This window comes from Myzus persicae, unplaced genomic scaffold (assembly GCF_001856785.1).
Source record: "Myzus persicae strain clone G006 unplaced genomic scaffold, MPER_G0061.0, whole genome shotgun sequence".
In the NCBI taxonomy this organism is placed as follows: Eukaryota; Metazoa; Arthropoda; class Insecta; order Hemiptera; family Aphididae; genus Myzus; species Myzus persicae.
In genome coordinates this window covers 295,760-319,041 of record NW_019100891.1, presented here as the reverse complement: position 1 = coordinate 319,041, position 23,282 = coordinate 295,760, and the positions used below count along the sequence as shown (strand labels likewise).

General features: G+C 29.4%; 1 protein-coding gene and 1 non-coding gene across 3 annotated transcripts in view; both read right to left on the bottom strand.

The window, feature by feature from the left end:
• Positions 1 to 8,432: 8,432 nt before the first annotated feature.
• Trnay-gua lies at positions 8,433 to 8,522 on the bottom strand. Its single transcript is given in 2 exon segments — positions 8,433 to 8,468; positions 8,486 to 8,522. It is a non-coding gene; the product is annotated as a tRNA-Tyr (tRNA).
• Positions 8,523 to 13,155: 4,633 nt separating this feature from the next.
• The window catches only part of LOC111026612 (myb-like protein Q), a 52,687-nt gene continuing 42,560 nt past the window's right edge, over positions 13,156 to 23,282 (bottom strand). For both annotated transcript variants that reach the window (XM_022304722.1, XM_022304721.1), the window contains 2 exons: positions 20,556 to 21,134; positions 13,156 to 13,826 (listed from right to left, as the gene is read on the bottom strand). In XM_022304722.1, coding sequence (XP_022160414.1) covers positions 13,431 to 13,826; positions 20,556 to 21,134 — 975 coding nt within the window. In that variant the 3' untranslated portion in view covers positions 13,156 to 13,430. The remainder of the gene's footprint in view (positions 13,827 to 20,555; positions 21,135 to 23,282) is intronic.

Below are 23,282 nucleotides of genomic sequence, written 5' to 3'. Positions count from 1 at the left end.
ATAAAGAAAAAAATCTATGGTACCACCTATGATTGGCCCACGAACCACCGGTTGGGAAACACTGGCCTATATGTTTCTATTAATCAACCATATCAGTAAAACATAATAATATGATATAGCTATATAGGCATTACCTATCGCCTATAATACAATAATAGGTATTATACTGAGAAATGTGCACTTCGCGTTGTATTTATAAATAGGTGCCGACTAGAACGTACCTACCTAGTTCTTACTTTTTTTTAAATAAAACCGTCGATAGTCATTGACTAATAATGGGAGCTCAATACTGATATTCCTAATAAATTGACTAGTGACTATTGTAGAGAAATTTTGATTTATACCGTTTTCATATAAAATGTAATGTAATTTAAATAATGAAGATAAATAAACTTAGTTTGAGCTATGATTTCAATCAATATATTAGCAGATTACCCATTCCTCCTGTCAACATTCAACATTACTTGATAGATAAGTACCTACCTAAGTATAGATGTGATTAATTGGTTTTTTACCAATCGTTGATATAATATGTAACTTTGTAAAATTGTAAATTAAATATGGAGCCATGGAGGTTTATTCATAAGTAAATATTTATTATTAAGAAAATATATAATTTAATTTTTTTTATTATTATTATTATTATTTATGAGCTCATAAGATTCGCCATCTCCTTAGTTATTAGTCTAATGTTCAAACTACATATACAAAATCAAATTACAACTATAAATAGGCACTTATGTTGGGTTTCATCAATTGTTGTAAAAATAATTTATTTAAATTTGTTTATTTTTTTATTTTATGACATTGTATTATACAGTATTTTATGGTAAAAGCCATGTTTATTATAGATATTAAATTATTAATTTAATTACAACTTCATATAGAAAATAATTTTTTACTAAGTGCAATATGAATAATAAAATGTTTGTACATGTGTATTGTGTATGCTGTATAATACCCACACGCATGTATACATCTATGAAAATCTTAGCTTCTTAGGAGTAAGGTGTTTATATTTAAATTAGAAATTTCAGAATTTTGATTTTTGGAGCTCATTTTTTTCATAGAGGGCTTTTTCTAGGTTGTTCGGTATGAACAAGTTATTTCGTATATTTTAGTATTCTGGACAATTTTTATTATTACCATATAATATAAACTATAATTTATGTGTTGGCTTGTTGGACAGCTTGGCATTTATTTCATTTGAGTGGTGATCATCTTTGGTAAGGAGTTTTTGGGTTAAATAGAAATGTCAATGATATGAAAATCGGATTCTGGATCTCTATTTGTTAATTTATTATTTAATTTTTCTTAAACTTAAATATTTTTGTAATGTTATGTACACAATTTTAGACCCAGTTTTAGTGCAATACAGTTCTCAGTTCTATTGCACATTTACACATGTAAATATTACAACCACATGTGCAGTTGTATAATTGCCCATAGGCCATAAGTTTAATGTGTTAAATTTTGAATTTAAATTCTAAAAACTTATTTGTATATTTTGAGTTACAAGTACAGTAATTGGCAGTTGATTATTCATTCACATATGAAATATAAGCGAGAACAACGCAACAATAATAATATTTGAACCGGAAAGTTGAAAAATTAGGTACTTCAAGAAGTTATGAGTTATGGCCGCTCGAATAATGAATCAGACTCAACTTTTTCAACAAACGTGACTTGTTTGTACTACAAAGTCCATAAATCCAAACTAAAATATTATTGTTCCGTGTCATTATACAATCAAGAATGTAGAAAATATTAAATTTACTCAAAACGTTTTTTCGTACACATTACATTATACATAATATTATTATAATATATTAATACTGTCATTGGATTATTATTATTTACGACAACTTTGTCCAAAATTACGAAATCATTTTTAAATTCAAAATTATAAAATATTTTCTAGAGTTTGCATGAACAAATAACTAAATCGTAGTAACTACTTATAATTTAAGTGTTACCTATTTTTTAAAATCAAGATGACTCTCAACAGTTATAAAAATAGTATACAACTGAAATTGTACATAAAACTATTCTATTTGGATTTTTGGAATCATAATATCAAATAATCAGATTAATATTTGGCGTAATAATTGTCCAATGGCAGAGAGATTTTTGGTGATGAGGGATGACTGCATTATTAAATAAAATATAATGTTTGCAATGTATAATAATTATTAAAATAATTGGCATTTATTAAATTTAAGTGGCCAATTTCATTGACCACAAGCCATCACAATTTACAAATATTACTGAATACCAGCTTTAGACAGATATAATATGTTTTAATCTCGAAGATTAACCAAAAATCTTCTGGGATTTCGGATTTATAATATCTTAATTGACATCATTGCATTTTTAATGAACAAATATTTAATTCAAAATACATAGGTATTAAACAAACAATATGAACTATTTTAGTACTTTTTTTGTAGGTACTGAATGGTGGAACATAATTAGGTTAATTATATTTAAGCCCGGTTAATAGTATTAATTTTAATTATTGGGTTTAATAAGCTAGTTTCAAAACAAATCGTGAAACTTAAATAAAACGAAAACGAAAACGAAATATAATTGTTTTCTTCTACAGGGAATTGCTGTATACAATTCCATGCCAGGAAAAATTGAATCTCCTTATTATATAAAGCGATTTAAAATTCCAGACTTAATTATCTTACTATATTTTATAAAACTGTAGACTGTATCTAATAGCTACTTAGGTGCCTAAGCAGGTATTTGTCTTTTTTGAAAATATCCTGTTTAATTTAATGCATTTTTATACAACACACTTACCCACAATATAGTCTTTCTCAATTGACAACAATTAATTTTCGTCATATGTTCGGCAATACAGTTGTTTCAAATCCATTAACCTCGTTTTCTTCATTTTAATTCAAAACAAGATAAAATCTTCTTGGGTTTACAATGATACCACTATATTATTATTATTATTATTATCATTATTATTATTATTTTTTGTTCTTTAATTCTGTAATTACTTTTTCACCGTGTTTCCGGTCACAAACTTAGCATACAGCTTGAAAGGTTTTCTTCAGATCGTAATTTAGGGTGTAATCTCATTGAGTTTTCTTTCATAAAGTGAACAAAAAGAAAAACACGGTAATGACAGAGTTGGTACCTAGCTAAACGTTGTTTTTTCCTTTGTTTGGTCTTTTAAGGAATACAAATTGACAAAGAGAAAAATTATTATAAATTGCTAAATTGAAAATCATAATTTCACCTTCATCTATAACTATGGAATTCACAAATAAGATATATAATAACATAGTTTAAGGTATTGGAATAAATAATTAATTTATATATTATTTTAAATCTATTTTTAAAGAATCCTATTTTTTAAACAACCAACCACTATTGAATTTTAAAATATTATTTATCGACATTATAAATTGAGTACTAAAAAAGTATTTATGTTATATTGTCTGTTTTCCACTAATTGAAGACGTTTTCTCAAAAACGTTTGTATAAAAAAATATAATATTAACAATATTATGCATTTATACTAAACCACTATTTTCCGAACTACATATGAGAACATTATTTATTTTTCGCTGTTAAAATGCAGTACAAGATATACATCAACAAGTTGATACTTGATTTCAAGTATTACATCAACGATTAGCGCATGAAATATAAAATATATTATTAAGTACTGGCGATAATACACCGATGGTGGTGTTAATGTAGGAATACGAAAATACTGTCAGTCTTAACATCCTCTCAATCCCCTCCAGCGGCATCGAAGAAAAAAGTTTACACTCAGACATACTCTTCAGTATTACTATAGTATATATGTCTATATATTATACGTAAAGTATTAATTTTCGATATCATTATAAACTGTATAAGTCTTTAACACTTGTAAGTTATAACTTATGTATGACTGATAAGATACAGAGACGGCGTTGACCGCGTTTGTGCCTTTCGCCAGAAATACCGCTGAGAGTATTTTTTATTCTTCTTCCTTGCCGGGGACTCGCGCTCGCGTTTCCAGTCTATTGTTCTCCTTAGTCGGTCAGAAATTGAAATAAGAAAAAACCACTGTCGGTGACAACAATGGAGACGGAGGCGTCGAGAAGACGACGGCGGCGAGGCGTGTGTCGTAAAACCAATTTGGGAGAGGAAAAAAAATAATGTAATAATAAAACTACTCTACGGCGCACACTTCAAACGTTCGTCTCGCGACAGCAATAATGTTACGATGGTTGGGATTCGGCAGGTTTAGGTGCCCTATTGGTTATGCGAATCGCGAACGGCCGCATCCGAAAACGAGTCGATCGCTTTTGGTCTATTTTTTTTTCCAAATTTGTTTCTCCAACACTGCTCTATTTGCTCGATACGTTAGGTGATCGGACGCGTTCCGATTTTAAGTGGCTCCGCGGCCGGTCCGTTTACGGACAATTGATCCCTCTCCGCCCGCACAATGACCCAAACACAACACAACAATATATGCACTGTATACATTTTTTATGTAATACCACTGCGACCGTATTGTATGGGCTCTTACAATATACCCACAGCACATCTAGCGCACGTGTGTGTGTGTGTGTGTGTGTGTGTGTGTGAGTGTCAATCATACTCGCTCCGCATTTGATTGATGTAGGTGGCGCACGACGAGTTACTTGGCAGTAATGCGTATTTTTTTCTTCTCGGTCCTAAAAAATAAACGGCGGTGTATTATACTGCAGCATAATCTATACACATATATATATATATATATATATATATATATATATACACTATACACTTTTTATTAAATCGTTCGTTTTATTCCACAAGGAGTTGATGATTTTCACACGCTCAATACGAACACGACACCTGCGGCAGTTGCGAGATCGAAGCGAAATACGCACGACAGCGTTCAACAGTGGCACCTCGATTAGCAGACTACCCGGTGGCGGTTACTCGTGCATGGATAATGGCGATGTCACTCACGAAATATACGTCATTATTCAGACTTACGTGAGAACCCGTTTCGACTGTTAAGCACTCGCGCTAATGATTCGGGTCTAGAGTCGAACGCATTCCGTGCAGATGCGAAGGCGATGGGTATACCGGTAGTAAATGTCCGTACAATATAATATTATTAGTGTGCAACCTGCACGGGGAGATTTAATTGAAAACTCCCGAAAATACTAACCGTATTAATTATTAGCTTATCGCTCTGTTACAAACCATTCGCAAATAGTTGACGAACGTAAAAGTATAAAAAGGGCAATTTCCGGTCGATTGTACGTGTATTACTCGGTGCAATACGATTGAGCGCTTTTACCTTTTTTTCTGCAAAAAAAAACACAGCACGATTGTGCACAAAAAAAAAAAATGATAAATAGGTGGTTTGAAATGTTATAGTTAGAAATTCACTTATAGTGAAATATAGTACCTATTAATACATACCTAAATATGGTTATATAATTTTATATTCCTACCAACAATGTAACTTTACGGTACAAAAAGTTCTTATGGAACATAGGTACTATAGTTTTACATACGGTATTATAATAAAATAATTAAAGGGTAACTAATAAGTACTTTTTTTGAATACATCATAGGAATGCCTACTAAGAGTCAATAGTGTGAGTGAATCATTATAAAGACAGTTGGGAATTTCTTTAAGACTAACACTGTACAAATGTACAATAAATATTTATTGTGCGCAATCGTGTTGTATTTTCTCAATTATAAAAATGTAAAAATTGCACAACCGTGTTGTGTTTATTTGCAGGGAAAAAGGTAAGGAATGTACAATCGTGTTACGCTTACGCTCGTAATTACTTACCAATAGTCGAAACGACGACGTGATGTGATGGGTCCCGCAGAAACGAAATTGTACATTGACTGATACAGTGATACGTGATAACAATATAAATGTTATTGCGTTTCATTTCAATATTATGAACTACACTAATATCAAAGAACAAATTAGCTTATATATGATAGGTATGATCTTTGGTATTAGTTTGTTGAACACTGCCTGCACACACAGGTGGTAGAAGTCTGATAACGATTTTGATAATAGTTGAAATGAGATTCGTGTAAATGACAAATTGTCATTTTAATTTGAGGAAAACACGGAAAAACGTTTGTTATGACAAATAATTACCTTCATTGTTATAAAAAAAGGTATGTGACTAAAACCGAATGGATAATGTCCCCCAAGTAAAAATAGAAAGATGAAGGACTTAATTATACTTATTAATCGGATAGTATTTACTTATTATTAAATACCTATAACTTTCCATTTGATACTCGAACTATAACTAGTCGGTATATTCTGTATTGCAAGTGGTCCTAAATCTGTATTTTGTAAAATTGGAAGGCAAATATTTTTTATAAAATTAATTTTTGACTCATATGGGTAATTTTTTGGACATAATTAGGTTAGGTAAATTCGGGTCCCCGCGCCTCCATTGTAAATTGTAATACGTCCAAAGGAAATAAGGTCTGTCGGAAATTCCCACGAATCACTCACCTACGGCTGGCAGTATTGAGATACAATTATATAAATACTGGTATTTCTGTATTGATGTCCAGGCATTTCGATAGGTATTTACAGTACCAGTTCAATATTCAGTATTTCTGGTAATTTCAGTGTTATCGATTATTCGGTATTTTTGGTATTGTCCATAGTACGGTATTTCGAATTGTGTACCTACCTTTAATTAAAAGATTTTTAGTTTTATACACAAGGTTCTGAGATTAAAATATTTCTCTTTAAATTGTTCAATAAAAATATTTCAAAATTTAAAATGTCAGTCTTCACTCTTTATGAAATATTCCAATAAAACTATATACAGGTCGATCACTTACCATGCTCAACACTTTTTCTTTCAATACTTCAGTTATTCGAAATATGATTTATTTATAATTATTTACGAGGCTTATGGATCATTGCTGTTTGTGAATTGGCGATGTTAACGTTAAATTCTCATTGTCAAGAGGACGGACATTCATAAACGTTCATAATGCAAATTTTAAGCTATAAGAGTTCTCTTACTCTCTCACGATTATATTGTTTTGTCCACAATAAGTTGTATGAAAATGATTTGTAAAAAATTAGACGAGATAAAACAAATCTATGATAAACACGATTACGTTGATTGCATGTGGATTATTAAATGAATAATTTTACATATTATACTGCATATTATATCACGTTAAATGATGTAATGCTTCATGGTTTGAATTTTGTTTGTCAGACATTTCCATAATGTCAGTGAGTAAATGTAGAACAATATTAAGAGGAACACACTTATCCGTTAGAAGGTTTTTTTCGACATTACCATAGTATACAATAATTATTAATTACTAAGTGTTTATTAATTCATATTATTGCACATCGCACTATAATTAAATATATAATATAGTGGTATATAATTTGAATTCATTGTCCAACCGGCGTAGAACAATTAAAAATTATTTCAGTATGCGATGCAAATTCAATACGCCGTGGACCTATTTATATCCTTCGGGTTGGTTTTAAAATGTATTTTTTATGTTTCGGTAATCGTTGTTATTTGAATAATTAGGCATTATTCTATTTCATTAAAAAATAGTTACACTTAAATATTCCGTTATTATTCAATTAATAAACGTTGATGTGATACAAATGGTGAATACACATTTAGGCCATTTAGCCGACAATCAATAATAGTCCAAAAAATTATATTGATTGACAAAAAAAGTAACTGAGTTTAATAACATTTTACATAATGTATTTTTAAAAATTAAAAGAAATAATTAAATCATAGTATATATAGGATATCTAAAAAATAAAAAATAAATAATAGTGTATATTACACTTTGCCATTTTTTTACGCATGATACATTTTTAACTGACACTTTAAAAAAAAAGTGAAACTATACTGACTTTCAAAAGCCCGTTAAAATATGACATTTCAGTGATTTGTGGCGAGAAACAAGTACCGATTGATGTAACTGGCTCAATTTAAGCCACACCATAAGGTCGAAAATGTTTTAAAATGTTAAAATAAATTAAATAGGTACTATAGATGTACAAACTTCTCCTGATCGTACATTATAATATGATAACAGAGTGTAATTATAGAAATATAATAATGCAATTGATTAAAAAATTTTTCGATCAAAATAAATAGTTCTTAATTTTTTGTAATTAATGACTAAATGTTTATATTTGTTATGAGTGGATAAATTTACAATTTAAGATTTCTGACTCTCCTAGGCTATGCGTAGTTAAAATAAATTACTTTAATAGGTGGATGCACTTGGATACTAACCTAGGACAAGTGAAGTTGTGTATGCGTAAGAGTAGACACGTTAACAATGATAATAGTTTCATTTGAACTTTAAAGCACTGTAACCGTACACAACCAACTGTTTAAATAGATTTTATTCAAAATTAAATAAAAAAAATTTCCTTCGGGCCGGATTTGAACCAGCGACCTATGGATATCTATGATTTTAGCCACTACAGTCCACCGCTCTACCAACTGAGCTACCGAAGGATACAGACACTGTTGCTTGTCTGTGCATTTAAACCAATTTTTTTCTACTTTCACCATCTCGCCAATAACGAAATGATAGTTTGGAGTACAAACTTTATTCGAAAGTAAACTCGACATTCGGTAATCGCATAGCGCCGTGTGATAGAGTGGCATACCGACTGACTAGCTGATACGTATGTATGTAGTCTGTTAAATGTAAGTATAGGAGTAGGTAACCGTTTCGTTTGAGTACAGATTAGGACAATACGTTACATCTATTTTAGCTATAAGGCCTATTTTCCTATATGTACAATAAAGGTATTACTATGTGTCATAAATTCAACATTTCAAGATTTGCACTAATATCAGTATCATGGTTGGGTTATATTAAATTTTATATAAATAGTACCTAGGTATTTTATAATTATTGTACATCGGTGTTCGGTAGAATAAATTATACAAGATTGTGATCTAGTTGGTTCCGATAAAATGAATTATACAACACAAGCCAATTACTTATCTAATTGGTTCAATTACCATATTATAATAATATTGATCGATAGTCAATAAAATAATCATGAACTCTAGAAGTTAAATTGTCATCATGATCATTTATAATGTGTATCATTATCACTAAACAGTAGTGGTAACACTTATTTTTAGTAATGTTTGACAGGTGAGAACTTACCTATATTTTCATCAATTATATTTGCCATAAAACTATGCTAAAACTTATTGGTTTTATTTGGATGATTTTATTTCGAAAATTATTTTATTTGATGATAAATGTTTTGTGAAATGTTCATTTATAAAATTTGTTCTAAAAAATCTCTACAAGATACTTGCATTTTGTTTAATAGAATGTACAACTATCAATAATATCATGTCAAATGTAATAAACCTGCAGCTCACTGTCTAACATCATACTACAATGCATACACGTGGTACTACAACAAACGTGGTCGATAAATGACAGTTCGTTGTTGTTTCTTATCAGATGTCTTCCACCGACTAGCGTTTATACCAGGGGTATGGTACTGAGTGAATTAGCCGAATTGGGCCTGTATGGCCTTGAAAATGGTGCCAGTAAACGTTTCGGTAACTCTGGTGTACAAACGTATAAACTCAGATTGGCGTGCGGGCTTGTTTCCATGTTTTTTAACTTTATTATTCGTACTTCAGGGTTCTGAACAGATTACAGGTAAACAAGAGCACGATCAGCTGATTGGGTGTCGCGCCTATATTGTTCTTTATGGATACCTAAATTTTTTCCCTCATCAGAGTTCAGTCCACGGTAATGGATACCGCATTGGTAAACCACTTCATTACCACTAACCTGGAGGGGTCGCGGTCCGAATAGGAGAGCCGGAGTTACCGCAATAGAGCTAATAGGTCGGTTTGTTTCAGTCATCCGATTCACCGAGTAATAAATAAAAATATTATAAAATATGGTCATATGTGACTTCCTCACATAATATTTGGATGTGATAAACTTTTCATTCGGGTTATAGTAGTCATAATATATAATTAATATGACTTTTCTCGTCTTAATATAATATCAACTATATTATTCATCCTGCGTACTGCAGCAATATTATATTGTGTGTGACACTATTTAACAGGTGATATTCTATTTAGTTAATTAATAAGTAAAATGAGATTGTGTCGTCAAAATATATATATATATATTACTATAAATTGTAATATTACAATGCTATAGGTTTGGGACTTCCATAAAACTTCATGTTAAGCAGATTTGCCTCTTGATAATTTGTGGGTGAATATTATATTTAGAATTCTAGATAATATCCTAAAATACCGTTATGTGTAGGTACTATGAATTATACTACCAACGTCCAACTGTAACTAGGTATAATTATTATTATTCTGGTTTAATTATTCTAATGGAAAAAGAAGTTCAAGTTTTAATGGCGGTTTCAAAGTTTATCTCTCGCACAGATAACTTTTTATGTGTATACATACCTACATTATACAAAAGTACTAGGAGATTTTGTAATTTTCAATAATATTTTGTTCTGCAAATTAAGTTAACAATTTGCTATGAACAATACAATTGCAGTATTATTAAACTTTATAAACATACTATTATTCATATTTATGATTGTAGGACGGAGGTATTATAGATACATATATATTTATAAAAAGATTTATTTTTAATTCATCTTAATATCTTATTATTAATTGACTTAGTTTTATTTTATTTCTTAGATAATATTCAAATTATTGTTGCTATAAGCAATTCAATTATTATAGTCACGATGACGTATAATATTTAAAATGCAATTTAATGTCAGTAATACAGTAATAGAATTATTGAACATATTGTTAATATTACAATATCTTGATATTGATTATTAGTACAATATTTTCTACAATTAATTCAATGTATAAAATGTATTGCATATCACAATTTATAGATTTTTAGTACCTATCATTACTGTGAAAAATTATAATGGATATAAATATATAATTTAGTTAATGTTTTATTCTTATAACTTTTAAAAACAACGTGAAACTGACAATGCTTATACATAATACTACCTGTACCTATTACCACCTTCATCCGGGTTAAAATTAATCTAGTTTATCCATCGTTTATCGTTCTAATTCAGTCGAAAGATATAATACTTACAAACACAATTAGTGCAATAATAATTGTTAATTTGATGATTTTCCACTTTTTAACTCTGGACATATTTATTTATGTTAATACACAATTCTGGATATAGATTTAACGAGTGCTCAAAATATTGCGAAAATCCAATATCATTGATATTAGTATTCGTCTGTATCGTCTTTATTATGAGTGTTTATAAAAAAATATGTCCAGAATTAAAAAAGCAAATTATAAAAAATGTTAAAACAAAAATGTTTTATCATATTTCTACTAATTATTATAATGGTAATATAATTTGTAACCAATGGCAACTATTTAAATGAAAAAAAAAATATTTGATTTTCGTGAGCAAAAACTAAATTCATGAGTAAGCTATTCTAACTATAACATCCTTATAGAGGTTGAACAAAAAAGCTATGAATCGAGTTTCGAGGAATCAATTAATATAACTATAATTGAATACGGTCTAGTAGTTGTTGAGTTTATAGAGAACAAACAAACAAAGAAACATTCATCTTTATATAGAAAGATTTAACAAACAGTTATTGTTTATTAATACACAATAACTAATAAGGTTATTATATTCAGATTATCTATGGTGCCTAAATTGGTAAAAACTTGACTCTAATACAACACAATTTGACAATTTTGCTTATAGTATCAAATACGATAAGCAAAATACAAAAAATGTTACAATATAAGAATTTATTTTAATGCAATATAATATACACAACTAGGGTGGAACAGAATAATACAAAGGGTAGCTCGAATGTCGTAAAAACTTATCATAAATTTGCTTATGACTCGTATGACTTGTTTTATTGGTACACTACATGATTATGATGTTTATAAATAATTTAATAATGTCTGCAAAAATATAGAATAGTTAATAGTTAATACTATAATATGTTGAGATGTAGATAAATAAATTAAATACAAATTGTCTGATGAATGCAATTTATCAAAAGTATATTATTTTTCCGAAGAAAGTTTGCAGACATTTTGTGGTAATAACTGAGGGAAATTGCATTTATTTAATGCTATGAGATTAAATAAAGTTGTATTTGACGTGAACTAGTATACAATTATTGAGAGAAACCTAAATATAAATAAATAAATGTTTAACAATTTCTCAGAAAAATGTGTATGCAAACTTTAAATGAATTTGTATTTTATAATCTTACGTAAAAATATTGTTTTCAGAACTAATCTAGGTCAAACTGCATTAATATTATGAATTTTAGTTAACACTATATCAATTCCAACAAAATATATGTACAAGGATTGAATTAATAATATGATATGAAAGCTTGTACACAATTTAATCATGAATAATAAAATTGGATGTGGTGATTACTAATGCTGAAATAATATATAGGTAATTAAAAATGATTAACCATATTTTTAATGGATTACTAGACCATAACAATATTCGAATAAATGGTTTAAATAATTATAGGGAAACCCGAAAAACATAGGCTTAACATTTTTAACTGAGTATATAAATATAAAAAATATGTATACATTTCGTTTAATGTATGTTTTATGAATTTATTTACAGAGAGATATTAAGAATATCATAGGGTAATATTTTGTGAATTAAGTACGAATATAATATAGTAAACCATATTAATTGTTTCATAATGCATATAATGTGGTCAATGGTCAGCCCACTGCTGCACATTATTACAATATTATTTTCAACATCAAATTATTTGACTAAGTGTAATGAATATGGGTATAAATAAATTTAGCTAGCTATTAGCTCTAAATTATGATAACGTTTATACTATACAGCAAAATAATTTAATGTTGTTTAGTACAAAAAAATGTATATATTATATATACATATATGAATGTATAAAAGTTTTGTTACTACAAAAGAATATACAAATTTTAAATTAAAACAATACAAAATAATATTATTACAATTATCAGAGTATAATAATTATTTAAATTTTAAATGAGCAAATTGAAAACTATTTAAAGCGTCTAAGAAAATATTATGCGTATTAGATAATATTACCATGTATTGCTTATAGGCTATAATATACAACGTTCATTTTGAAAAATATTATTATATCACAAAAATAGTAAAAATCTAAAATCACTAAAACCTATTCGTTACAACGGTATAAACGCGTTATACATAAATTAAATAATAAATAAAACAAAAAAGTAATTAAATATTTGTGAGACGTCGTGTACATAAACGCGTGCGCTCGAAAAAAAAATCTGGCCTTCTGTTTATGTTTGTGGGAGTGAGGAAGAAAATGGTATAAAGTACCCATTCACCTTCGGAATGACACGTTGTCGAGGACTTCGGTAGATGTGGTGGTGTTTGAAACTGACGAACTCGCGACACCATCGAATTGCGACGAAATGGTAGCGAGATCGGACTTGTTCGGCTCGTCTGACGAATGTCGTGACACGGCGGCTGTGGCCGCGGCCACAGAAGCGTCCATGGATGGTCCCGCCGAGTACGATGAGAAGAACGTCAGAGCTTTCATCAGCTGATAGCTCTTCGATATGGGAATGTTACTGTCATATAATTTCTTAGACGACTTGCAGTCAACGTAGAACCACCAGTTGCACTTGAGTATGGTCTGGTCGAACAGCGTCGATTCGGGGCACAAGAAGCTCTTTTGCGTCAGACCGTCATCGGTGAACGCGCATACGTGGAACACCTGTAACGTAAACATAATAATTATGACATTGTCTCGTTTACATCATTCACGTTTAGTAATACTATTAAATTATAGACCAAACCTATGAAGACACTATTAAGAGAGATGATAAATAATAATACGTTCATTTTATATTATAGTATACAGTATGTCTAGCCACAACATGGCTTAGTTGCATCTATATGAGTATCGATTTGAATACTTGCGTATTTTTTAGTTACAATGAATACCTACTTTGAATTGAAAACATTTATGAATATGATTTTTGAGAAATTTAGCAATTTTATTTTTGATTTACTTATCAAAAAATATTGTAAACTTTAACAATAATTGTATGAAATAATACTAATATAATATTAGTTGGGTACAATTTTATTTACATGGACAAACATGGTGAGACATACTTCGATTATATGTGCATGTAATAGTTATTTAAATTAAATAAAATAATAGTAAATAATAAATATTATGCAAGTTGGTACATGTATGTATATAAATGTAGTAGGTACATTATAATAATATATTGGCTAAATCGTAACAATCAGGTGTAACACTCGTTTGTACTCTTGCCGTAATCAGCATCTAGGCTAAAGAGAACAGTTCCCTAATCACATAACCGGTCACAATCACAGTGATATACTAATACATTTAATAATTTCTATGGTTTATACATAATCACTCAACTAATGAGCGCCAATTGAAATTTATTTACTTAACAATTAAAATTAAATTATTATTACAAAAGTAAAATACACATAGTAATGTTTAAATCATCATAACTATTCAGTTATAGAAGTATTTTATACTACCCAGTATGGTTCTTAAACTGAATAGATCATATAAATTAAATATTATCATTTATCTATTATTATATCTATATAAAAAAAAGTATATGACTAACAAGTAGTAACAAACAACAACACCTGACATGTCAAGACCATTATGAACTAAGTAGAAGAAATTAAGAGGGCTGAGAGTGACGTGTTTTAAGGAGTAATATTTAGGCATTTCATATAGCAATTTATTTGAGCTGTATTACTGTGTGAGAAGTAAATTAATGTGAGTGTGTGTAATTCTTAAGATTCGTTATTGAGAACCAGACACCAACTGCTCACCACCCGCATATTATACATTCCGCACGGATAGGCACATGTCAATGATACAGATCTTATCAAGTATACGCTATGATATTTAAATGACAAAAGTCAAACACTTAGACAAAATTGAAGGACTTAGTTTGACGGATTTTAATTTTAAAAATCGTTATTAATTAGTCATTGTGTTAGCTGGAATGACCAAGTGGATTTTATTTATTCAAATCATTCGATAAAATATTGACGATTTAAAAAATAAGAATTTTGATATTATATATATATAAGTATCCCATTCATTTGTGTAATAATGATAAATTTCCACTGCCATGCTTTTGTAGATTTGTTGAAGATTTTAAATTAGTTTTCAAAATTAAAATCTTTCAAATTTAAGTCCCACAGCTTTTTCTACGTGGTTCTTTTGGATGTGATTAGTTATACATGATTAAGCCACCTCAAAAGAGATATTATAAAACGTACGAACAAATAATATTATAAAATTATCATTGTTATGATCGACTAAATATTTTTTCTAATGTCCAACTAAAAATTATTTAAAATTTATTTTACTCAACATATTTTTTATAAGCAATTTACCAGTAAAAGTTAATATTGTATATTATCGTTGTGATTTGTAATAAATATTTTGAAATATTAAGACAAATTAAAAGGATATATTTAGTGATTGCCGATTGGCGAACAATCATTTTTCAATTTATACATTTAAATACGATAATGTTTTTTATATTGTAATATAATATTAAGTACTTAAAAAAAAAATTTTGTGATTTGAGATAAAAATAAGTTCAATTATTTCTTTTTCATTTTTGTCGGTCACAATAATTGGAATATTTCTACCCATTTTCCCATGACATTCAACTGTCTGTGCTATAAAGAAAAGTTTATTTACGACCTTGTGAAAAACTATACATTCGTATAGTTACTTCACAGACCTTTATCTCCTGCTATATTTTGTTGTCAAAAAAATAATGCAAAACAAATCCGTGTTATGATTTTCATATATTTGTTTTATTTGTTTAACCTTTCAGAATTCCCTTTAGATTTTCGTTTGAACTATTTTATACTTAGAATAATATGTGTATAATACATGATACGTTGATGTGAGCTTCGAAGAAGCAAATATTTTGTTAAATACAATCGTATCTATGAAGGTTAGATAAAATTAATGAATAGTGAATATTTACACCTCACCCCTATGATTAAACTTGCAGCTAAATTAATTAATTAGAATCTCAAACCGTTATTGCGATGGATGAATAATAAACAAAAAGAAAGTAGGAATATTTAAAAATAAATATATAGTCTGTAATAAACACGGCGTTATGAATAGGCAATTTTGATACTTATACATTCACGAATCATGACATCTGGATAAGTCTTCAGTTTTTAAGTTTAAACTGTTACAATACAATATTCTATCAAAAAGACGTCGCGCGTCGTGCACACATATTATGTCGAATCCGTCTTACTAGTGCTTAAAAATAAAAATTCTACGTTTAGAATCCATCAAAATTTAATATTTTTATTTTTATGTATAGAGGATTTACCTATCATCAAATGTATAGGTAAAATTATTATTTCACATAATATTCCACTTATTTCTTCTGAAGGATAATTAATTTGTTTTGCGTGAGGTGAAGACAACTTATATAAGGACGTCATATTAACAATAATACATTAATACCTATGTGTCCAGTCATAAAAACAACCAATCATTATAAAATTAAAATGGGTTAATTAAATTAAAATATTACTTTGAATTGGTATGAAGACGTATTTTTACATAATGTATTCAAACACTTAAATGAATTAACATAAGCTCTATAAGATGACATGATGCTGTAAGAATATAATAAAAATGAATATACACGTTTTTAGAAATACGGTGTGATGATTATACAATTTTACGTCATCGAATTTGATTAAAAACTTTAACAATATAGTATAATATTATTACGATTTAATAATGATCACTCCAATAATAGGTACCTAATATAAAGTCTAAACGCTGTCGTGTATTTATATACTTACCAAACGTGACTTCTATGTCATTAAATTTTTGGGTACTTTTTTATTTTACTTACGATTTATATTTATTTATGATTGTGAAAAAATATATAGGTATAATAAGCGTACCTCCAATGTCTGATATTCGCATAATAGAATATTATTATTAGGAATTAGTTAAGTTAAGTTATGAGACTTAACGTGAATACAAATTAACACATTTAAAAATAACAACAAATTATTTTCTACATTATGTAATTTGGATTACACATTTTCGATAAGCAGATTCTATTTAATATTTACATTATATTATTTGTGTTAGCCATTAGCTATCAATGTCAGATGGTGAAATTAAAAAAAAACCTAATTTAGCTCGTAACAAAATAATATAATCTCGCTGTATGATTTGAAACGGTACGATTGTAACCGTTGTGTGCTGCTGTTATTATTAAATATTATTATATAACGCGACACGATGGTTTGTACAAGAATACCCACCCACGAGTCATGAATGTGCGGATTTTTGTTATCTTTGCTAAGCACGCCACGGCTGAGTGTTCGGCGTGACTATTTCGCTGCGGCACCGACCCTTGTCTAATTTTAAAGTAGTAGAGTCTAAAAGTTAACGTTTGGGTAGATTCCTACAGTTACATATCCATTTGTCCAGCGAAGGTAGGTACATATAAGATTTCAACCTCCAACCACGATATCACAATCTTTATGCTAATGAATTTATTTAGCGTAGTTCCACCCTACCCTCATCAACAATATCATGATAGTTATTTGCATGTTATATTGTTATTATTTGCTCATATAATACTACGTATATTATGTAAACTGAAGTGGGTGTTTGGGTATTGGTATACTCCAATAACACAATAAAATTGATCAAACTTCCCGATTTCTGCTCCACGAACACAGCAGAAGTCTACTCGATTTCCCATCCATTAGAAATAATTAAACAACACAAGATAGATAAAGCACTCTACTAAGCAAATATCTAAACAGCATCTGCAACATAAACCAACCCAACGACATATCCAGAATAATTCAAAATCAGATTTCTCTAATTAAACATAACAACCAAAAAGTTCCACTGTTATAGATTCCCAGCCATAAGAATCTCTGACAATGAGACACTTGACATCTATGCCAAAAGAGGAATAAACTCCATTGAAGTCTCCTCAGTCCAAATGTGTTCTCTGAGTGACATCAAAGGAGTTTTACAGTCCCTGATACTGCAACAGTGGCAACATTATTGAGATTCGTCACAAAAAAAATTATTAAGATCAAACTCTTTATTAACCCCTGGTCTCCACTCCTTACCAAAATACGACATGAAGTCATAATAAACAGACTGAGAATTGTGCATACATGGCTTATACAATGCTTATTCCTCATAAAATCCGAAGAACCCATCAAATGTATTACCCGAGGAGAAATTCTAACTGTCAAACACGTTCTTCTACTCTTTAGTTTAACTCATTTCACTGGAAAATTGGTGTTAGTGTACCTCGAAGCTCCCTTTGAGAATTTATTGGACAGAGACGGAAAATCCACCTGTGGTGGATTGGATTTGGCTCTTGGTATAATTTCGAACGTGGTTCAAACTACTCTCTACATTTTCCTGATATCTCTAAGAACAATTTAATATTTTTTTTCCAAAATCAGTCAAATAGTTTTTCAATGTGTATGAAAGCTATAAGCATACATTCATTTTTATATATTTAGGATTGTATAAAAGTCTATTTAATCTAATCTAAACTACATGTAAATAAAAAAAAATATTCGACTTTCGTGAGCCATTTTATTCCAACTAATAGGGATTGACAAACGAAACTATGAACACTCTTGTGTCTCAAGAAATATGGGTGCACAATTTGGTGCCAATCGGTTCAGTTTTTTCGAAGTCCATAAGCCCCATACAAACAAACATTAATTTATATGCTTAAGTACAAACAGATTTACATATTTCCTTTCTTATTTTGAATAATTATAGTTTTATTTCAATAAAGGTTTTTACTGTGTCAGAAATGTTAACATTTGATTATATTACCTATATTACATTTTATGAACACTGAGTACGTTTCATGTTACATTTAAAAAAACGGCAAGGTTTAATAATGTATTGTACTAAATCTTCAAAGCTATTGAGTAGTTGAGTATTTAAATATTAATTTGGTTAGTTTTGGTTCTATATTTTAGTAGTATACCAATAGAAATTCAAATATTTAAGTTTTTCAATTAATTTATTCAATTTTATCTGTATTTAAACAAATCATATATTTTAAATACCTGATATATATCTCCATAACGTATGACGTTATACGGAAAGCATAATATATTATATATGTACAGTTAATACGTTATGACTTTTTGACATAGTTTAGGTGATCTAACATTCAATTTTTTTTATTTTATTTAGCATATAATCAATATACTATACGCTTGTTACATATATATTGAAGAAATATTAAATATTAATGTAATAAATAATGATATATACCTATAGAAATTGCAGTCCATCGACGTCGATCCATGATAAAATGATGATCATTTTTCAAATTTTTTTATGTGCACTCGCATAATTTGTAATATGCCAAGAGGTAAATTTTACAATACATATTATTTTACAACCTATTTACCTCCATCAACAGTCATCTCATTACTTAAACACATTTTTAATTGTTCAATCAATATTTTATTTAATAGGTATCTATATAATTTTCTAAGTTTAAAATGTGCAATATTATTCTAATCGATGTAAATCAAATATGGGGTTTTTTTACATAGATACATTGGTAAAAATTTCTTTGGAAATGTAAATCTATTTTTATAAAATAAAATAAAATCGAATCAATCAATTTGTTAGTGAATGAGCACAAAACATGATTACTTTTAGGAATGTTCAACCCAGTTATATCCTGTCATCCATTTTCATTATATACTATTGAATAATATTGAATAGGTTCCCTATCTTTAAGAACAGAATACACTCGTATACGTATCCATTTATTATTTTATTATATGCAGACAACAATACGTAGTCGGTAGGTAGTGACAAATATATGTCCATACATGCACTATTAATAAATCGTCATGTAAGAGCTCTTTAACAGATTAACCGTCAAACGAGGAGTAATGACTAAAGATAATATTATATGGCCCTTGTATATTAGTTTTTAAAGATTTTTAAACTTATGTTTAAATGTGTAATTCTCTATATTATCTCTCTCTAATTAATATTTTATATTAGCTATCTAAATTATAATTTATACTAGCTTAATTACCCAACTACTCATTATTATTGAGTTGTATTTTTATTATTTTCCTATTCAACAAAAATTCTTGAAGTTTTAAAAATACAGACTTTTTTTATTTCTATGACCATACTTACTTGATTAAAGATCAAGAAAGTAAAATTAGGAAATCTTACAATTGTCTTCATTATAATGTTTTGACGTTAATTTTCTAAAAAGTGATTATGTACACCCACAATTTATTAATGATACGAATTGATTATTGTGAATAAAATCCTCAATAAACCTAGTATAAAATAGTTCACCTATGTCCTATAGTAAACCTATATTAATAATAATCTGACACTTACCATGCAACCCAAATCCTCGTCACCATACAATCCGGGGAAATGTTTCTGGTCACCGCAACTGAATGTTGTGTCGGGCAGGTCCACTTTAGACACAAAGTTGTCATCGAAGTTCTTGTCGTATCCAACGGGATAATATTCCTTGGGGGCGTTCATCACCTTGCCCACCTGACTGCCCACGTATTTCGACTTATACGGTTTGATAGGTATTTTCTTAGCGACCGTCTGTTGCTCGTCCGAAAAGTATGCTGAGGTAAGTGCCGGAGGCGGTTGTGGCGTGGTAGTGGTGGTAGGTAACGCGGTAATAGTCGTGGTCGGTGTAGGTGTGGTTACATCGTCGGCGGGTTTCTGGTAAAACGGCTGTTGCTGCTGCCGTTGTCGGAGAGCCATGGCCAGCTGTTCAACACTCACGTTGTTGGCGGCGGCCACATTGAACAGCGACATCATCGACGCCGAATCTACTTCGTTTGACAGAGGCGAATTACTGTCGATTTGCTTTTTCCGGTCGTCAGACACTGGCGCCGTGGGCATCACGACTATCGGTCGCACGTCTACCGAGTTTTGCGGACTTTGGCCGAAAGCCTATTAAAAAAATATCAAACAAAAAACGTATAAGTACACTGTGAAGTATTTATTAGCATTGTACTCGTATAATCACAAGAGTGACAATAAAGTATTGATACGTATACAAAATAAAATAATATATTATTAATTACCATGCGGGGTTGGCCTAAAAATGTATAATAATATTCGAGAAATAACTTAATCTACTGGCAATTCGAGTGAGTAGGAACCTACTTCAATAGATGTGACATAGTAGTCAAATTGTAATAGGGTGCGGAGATGAGGTAAGGTGCGAGTATAAAATTCACAGTGTTTTAACACTAAATGGGTGAAATGTTCCGGTCCTGAAATGACGGGAAATTAAAGTACATGTGATACGGCCGATTACAAAGGACTATTATACATAAACCTAGATAAATTACTGTTATAGTGGTGCACTAATGGAGAATCGCTGGCTGGATTATAATATAATAATATAACATGCATAAAATATTATTGTAATATAGTTGATGATATGAAAAGAGGCACGGTACGTGTAGTGGAGAAAGGTTAGTGTCAACTTTATTAAGCATAGGTATATATATTTTTGGAGTAGGGTCACTTCGTCACAAAGCTCATGTTAAAATAGATGACGCGTTATATGATGCCAGACATGAAAGTTTCCAACCTTCTATTTTCGCCAAATTGTTGTACAATACCGTAACTGTTATTACTTTTTATACACTACCTGCTATGTGAATACACATGTATATAGTCAGTATAGAAACGTTGTGCGTTAATCATTGTAATTTTGTCTATTTAATATCATTATGTGGCTTGGTGTGGCGTGGTGTCTACACTCAGTTGTGTATGCGCTCTGGATGTACACTGTACCCACCGGCCGGTGTTGCTAGCTCCCGGATGGGTGACCACTCGAGATTTTTAGCAACATATCCTTGTACCACATACACAAACACGTGTTACAACCCTAGCAACACAAAAACGTACTCAAAATATCCAAATATTTTTTTAAAAAACACAACCGTACCACCGCACACCTAATGCCCTATGTTGCCACGGGATCCCTCACTAATAATAAAAAAAAATATACTATTATATAATTTGGTTATGTAGTATTATATTTAACTCTCTATAAGTGATGAAATACAAACTTTCATCGGTCATATGTCTATAGACATTATACAAAATATATATTTATTTAAGATTCTCTCATAACTCATTAGTAGGGCTAGGATTTTAATGACCCAAAAAACCTAAAAAAATGACCTTAAAATAACCTAAAAATGAACTTAAAAATTGCCCAAAAGATAAAAAATGATTTTAAAATGTTATAAAAATGCATTATAATTATTAATTAATATTTCGGTAAAAAATTATTTAAATTATAATATTATAAAAAAATAGCAAAAAAAATGTTAATTTAGGATTTTCTTGATATGAATAATTGAGTTTGAAGTTTGGACTTATCATGCAACTGCCAGCTTAAAATTTTCTGAAAAAAACAACAAAAATACTATAAAATAAAAAATATATACGTATATTTTTTTTATTCTGAAAATTACGTTTAAATTGTATTGTTGCATTGGACAATCGGTAGCTCCTTCAAATTTTCAAATACAAATGCCTGCCGATTATCTGCTAGCAATGTTTTGTAGCATGAAAAACTTTTATAGTATCGAAGTTAATTGTTGTAATATATAAGTGGTTTTATTATCGATAACGAGTATTAACACACTACTACACACTGTACTCTCCACATCACTGTCATTTAATTTAACGATTAAGATAACTCGAGGTATCGAAGATTATTCTCTATACTATCTCTATAATTGAAATATTGAATATGATATTATTTCTGTTATAAATTCAAAACTTTTATCGAGAACATCTAGTGTAAATGAAAATGTATAAAAATATTACCTAGATTTCAAAAAAGTATAAAAAATGCCCGTAAAATTGAAAAAATGACCTAAAAATGACCCTAAATCCTTAAAAGTACAAAAAATGCAAAAAAAAGCAAAATAAAAACTATAAATTTGGACTCGTATATGACCAAATCACATTTTGTGCTTGAAAAGCTATGTCCTGTAAATCCTAAAAAAAAATGCAAAATCTTATACTATCCTAGCCCTACTCATTAGTGAAAATCGTAAACATGTTTGAATC